General features: G+C 39.8%; 1 protein-coding gene across 1 annotated transcript; it reads right to left on the bottom strand.

Annotated features, from left to right (window-relative positions):
* Window positions 1–276: 276 nt before the first annotated feature.
* On the bottom strand, window positions 277–1,761 carry LOC148119127 (sperm motility kinase-like). The gene has a single exon (XM_087897802.1). It carries the CDS (start codon window positions 1,759–1,761, stop codon window positions 277–279), a length of 1,485 nt encoding a protein of 494 aa, XP_087753928.1.
* Between the last annotated feature and the right edge of the window lie 2,269 nt (window positions 1,762–4,030).

Below are 4,030 nucleotides of genomic sequence, written 5' to 3'. Positions count from 1 at the left end.
CAGGCCCTGAACCCAGTTGTATGAGTTCATGCATTTCTCTGTGTGTTTGTGTGTGGTTTTGACTTCAGGGGGGAGAGGCATAACAGGTACCTTATGAGATTGTACTTTTCTCATTTAGATAAAAAATATTTATTAATCTAACAGAGTTAAAATACAATGAAAGGGAACATCTTGGTGGCAAAAGCAATTGGGCCCTTCACCAATTACGCCAGCACTTCTTTTCTTTGGATCATACAGAAGGATTCAGAGTTCACTCTGGAATGGGCATGACACAGATCAACAGTGCACCGAGTACATGGGAAATTCACTCCTCATCCGTTTCCAGCCCTTGAATGGTCTGGATGTAGAGGTTGTGGATCTAATTTGAGGCTGGTCATTGAGCATATTGGGTTCCATGGATGGTTCCTCTGTCGGGAAGTCAATGTTCAGGAACAGTGTGGGTCTTTCATCCAAGGGTGATTCAAATAAGGAGAGATCACCAGGCAAGCTGTCCACAGAATCCATGTTGTCTCCAATGTCCCCAGTAGCATGCTTGATAATATTATCCATCAAGACATCTTTTGGGACTGTGTCTTCTGAACAGAGTTTCAGCTCCAGGCAGGAATATTTATTGAGCTTGAAAAGACTTCGGCATCTCTTGTGTCTTTGTACTACACACTTTTCTTTAGATTGTCTCTTCCCAGCTTCTCTAATTCCAGAAAGGGCTGGTTCACTGGCTCTTCTCTTCAAAGAGAATAGAGGGTGTTGAGCAACTACATGGCTACTCTTTAAACAGAGATGCTCAGTTTTCTGATAACTGTCCTCACAGCTCAATTTGTGTTTTAGAATATTAAAACTTGCTGTTACTTTATTTGGTTGCCTATATCTTAGGGATGACAAAATCTCTTCCAAGTTATAACCTATGGTGCACATAGTCTCTACAAGCCTTGGAAGGATTTCTTTAGTTGTAGGTGCTGTATGTTTTTCAATGGGACCCAGCCATGGGCTTTGCAGAAGTTGATGTATTGTTATTCTCCTGTTGGTGGGGACCGTGAGTAATTGTGTAATGATGGTGAAACAGGCTTTGGACAAGTTGAAGGGGATGGGATACATTGTGCTGATGATGAGACTGTGCATACCATGTAATGTGTTCTCTGTGTATGGAAATTGTCCTGTGACCACTATATATAGAACGACTCCCAAGCTCCACATGTCAACAGCCAGTCCATCATAAGGTTTCCTTGCCAACATCTCTGGTGCCATATAGAGCAAGGAACCACAGAGTTCTTTCAACATCTGCCCCTCTGCAAGCTGAATTGCCATACCAAAATCACAAAGTTTGACGTTGCCATTTCTGTCAATAAGGATATTCTCCAATTTAATATCACGATGCGCAATGCGTCTTTGGTGGAGAAAGTGCACAGCTGATACAACCTGTTGAAAGATGGGTCTAGCCTCCTGGTCCTTTAAACATCCAACTTCACTGAGGAACATCTGTAGATCCTTTCCAGCCACATATTCCATGACTATATAAGTCCTTGACCATGTGTCAATGACGTGAAAAAAGCGAATGATGTTACTGTGTTCCAAAGTCTGAAAGATTTTTATTTCAGAGTTGATCTCACCCAGAGAATTGCTTTTTTTACTAAGAATCTTGACAGCAACCTGTGTTTTTGTGGGAATGTGGCAGGCAAGCTTCACCTCCCCGAAAGAACCTACAGCTAGAGGTGTTAAGATCCTAAAATCTTTGTCAGGGATGTCTTCGTCCCAGGGACTGGCCATGATGTGTTGTCTCAATCCACCTACTTTTCTTGTTGGCAGGCAATGCTAGAAACAAAAATTTGATCAACGTTAAGACGCAGGGCTAGCACTATGAATCCATTATCATCAAATTTTAGATTTCCAATACATACCTAATGATGCACTTCAAGGACATAGAAATACTTGAAGACTCCAACCTCAAAGCAATAGACAGTGAATCACAGTTAAGATCAAAGAGGGAATCGCTGAGGTGTCCATGCAAATATAAATACTTACATCAGAGAAATAATGATTTGATTACTTTCAACAATGAAACAAAATACAAATCTTTGGTCAACCTTATCAAGTGATAAGAGATACAAATTAAATTATCGGTAAATAGAGATAATGTTCTAGCCAAATAACAATCCAGAGGATATCTTCTGGATGCTTCAAATATTAAAACCAGGGACATTTGAAAGAATGAGAGGAATGCCTAGACTCCTCCTAGACTTGTGTGAACATTGAAATATGATAAAAGAAAAACCCTTAAACACATGAGACATACATAGCAAATGTGGCTATTGAGAAAAATGACTCCAGCACAGTTTGATTCCAGGCATCTTGGATCCCCCAAATCTCGCAAAAAAAGAGAATAAACAACTGACATAAGCTAGAGTCATTAAGGAACGGAACTTAATTAAGGGAAAAAATCCTCTATGATGTACAGCTGTTAGGCATTTTCTCAATTAGTGATTAATGCAGGAGGGTCCAGTCTATTTAAATGGTACTATCCTTGGACTGGTTTTCCTTGGTTCTATACGGAAGGAGACTGAGCAAGCTAGTAAGAGCACCCTTCTATGGCTTCTGCATAATCTCCTGCCTCAAAGATCCTGTTCTGTTGATTTCCTACCCTAAGATATGTCAGAGATGAACAGCAGTCTTGAAAGTGTAATATGAATCAACTCTATCTTCCCCATCATTCATGTTGGTCATGGTGCTGTCCCAGAGCAATAGAAACCCTAACTATGACAAATACCATACCGAGAGAAAATACTTTAGGAAAGAGGAAGCAAAGGAATATATCTACACAGATAGACGTGGCAGGATCAACCTGAGCTCACAATCAAATGAGCATGGTAAATAAAGTATGAGCTCCTTTACCTCATTAACTTATTGAAAAAATTGAAACAATCAAAAGAATCAGTTCTAGAGAGGAAAGATTTTTCAGCCCTCAGATTTTCAACAACATAGAAAGCCATGGGGCTGAAAATATCTTGTTAGTATAAAGCTTGGTTGTTTTTTGGCTGATGTCATTGCAGTGTAAGTTCTCTATTCACCAGTGACTTACTTCCTATAAATTTCACCCCTATGACTTCCAAACTTCCAAGCAGTATTAGCTAACTGTCCATAGTACTCAAAATTCTGAGATCTTGTTATGAAAACCACTGTGGTAGTCTGAATGAGACAGGTCTCTACAGTTTGGGGCATTTGAGCACCAGTTTTGGACGCATTTGTTTAATTTCATGTGGTAGATCCTTGATGACTTAATAGTCAGAGTTCTCTAAACAACAGAGCACCTGACACAATGGTGCAATCAATCTCTCTTCCCACTTGAAATTTATTGGAATGACTTACAGGCTGCTGGCCAGCTAGTCCAACAATGGCTGATTATGAACTGAAACTTCAAAATCCAGGAGTTGTTCAGTTCACAATGTTTTCTCTCTTGTCTGGTCATCAGGATCTGCTGGAATCCCAAAGAAATTGCCTCTTATTTCAGTGAAGGAATGGACTTGCTAACAAGGCAAGGGCAACATAGAAATGAACAAAAGCCTCCTCTTCTGTCCTTATATACTCTTCCAGCACTAGGCGTGGCTGAAATTAAGGGTGTGTTTTCTGGCGTCATGAACTGGATTAAAGGCGTGTGTCTTCCCACCAAATCCACTCTTCAAAGGAGTGTCTTTCCCTCCTGGAGATTGAGAACAAACCAATCAAAAATGATCCATTACAGTTCTGCCCTCCATTTTGGGATTGTAGTTCATTCCAGGTATAGTGATGTTGGCAACCAAAAATAATTCTCACAATGGCAGAATTCCCTCCATTTAATTGACCATGAGATTAAGGAGCCTAGCTTTCATCATATGCTATCTGTGCTTTCTGATTTAATTTGAAAATGTTAGTGGTTCATCTCACTACTCAAACCTTTAAAAAACTACACAGTGTCATACAGCATATTCTTCTGCCCAGTCAGGATTATAATGCAATTAGTCATTGGACTTTATTTTTTTTCTTTTTATTACTTTCTTCCATT

The sequence above is a fragment of the Myodes glareolus genome, chromosome 18 (genome assembly GCF_982192425.1).
Source record: "Myodes glareolus chromosome 18, mMyoGla1.1, whole genome shotgun sequence".
Taxonomy (NCBI): domain Eukaryota; kingdom Metazoa; phylum Chordata; class Mammalia; order Rodentia; family Cricetidae; genus Myodes; species Myodes glareolus.
The sequence above is the reverse complement of the archived record's forward strand: the minus strand, read 5'-3'. Positions and strand labels throughout refer to the sequence as shown.

Coding starts and splice junctions, on each gene's coding strand:
- LOC148119127 (XM_087897802.1), bottom strand. CDS start 1,761: ATGGCCAGTCCCTGGGACGAAGACATCCCTGACAAAGATTTTAGGATC.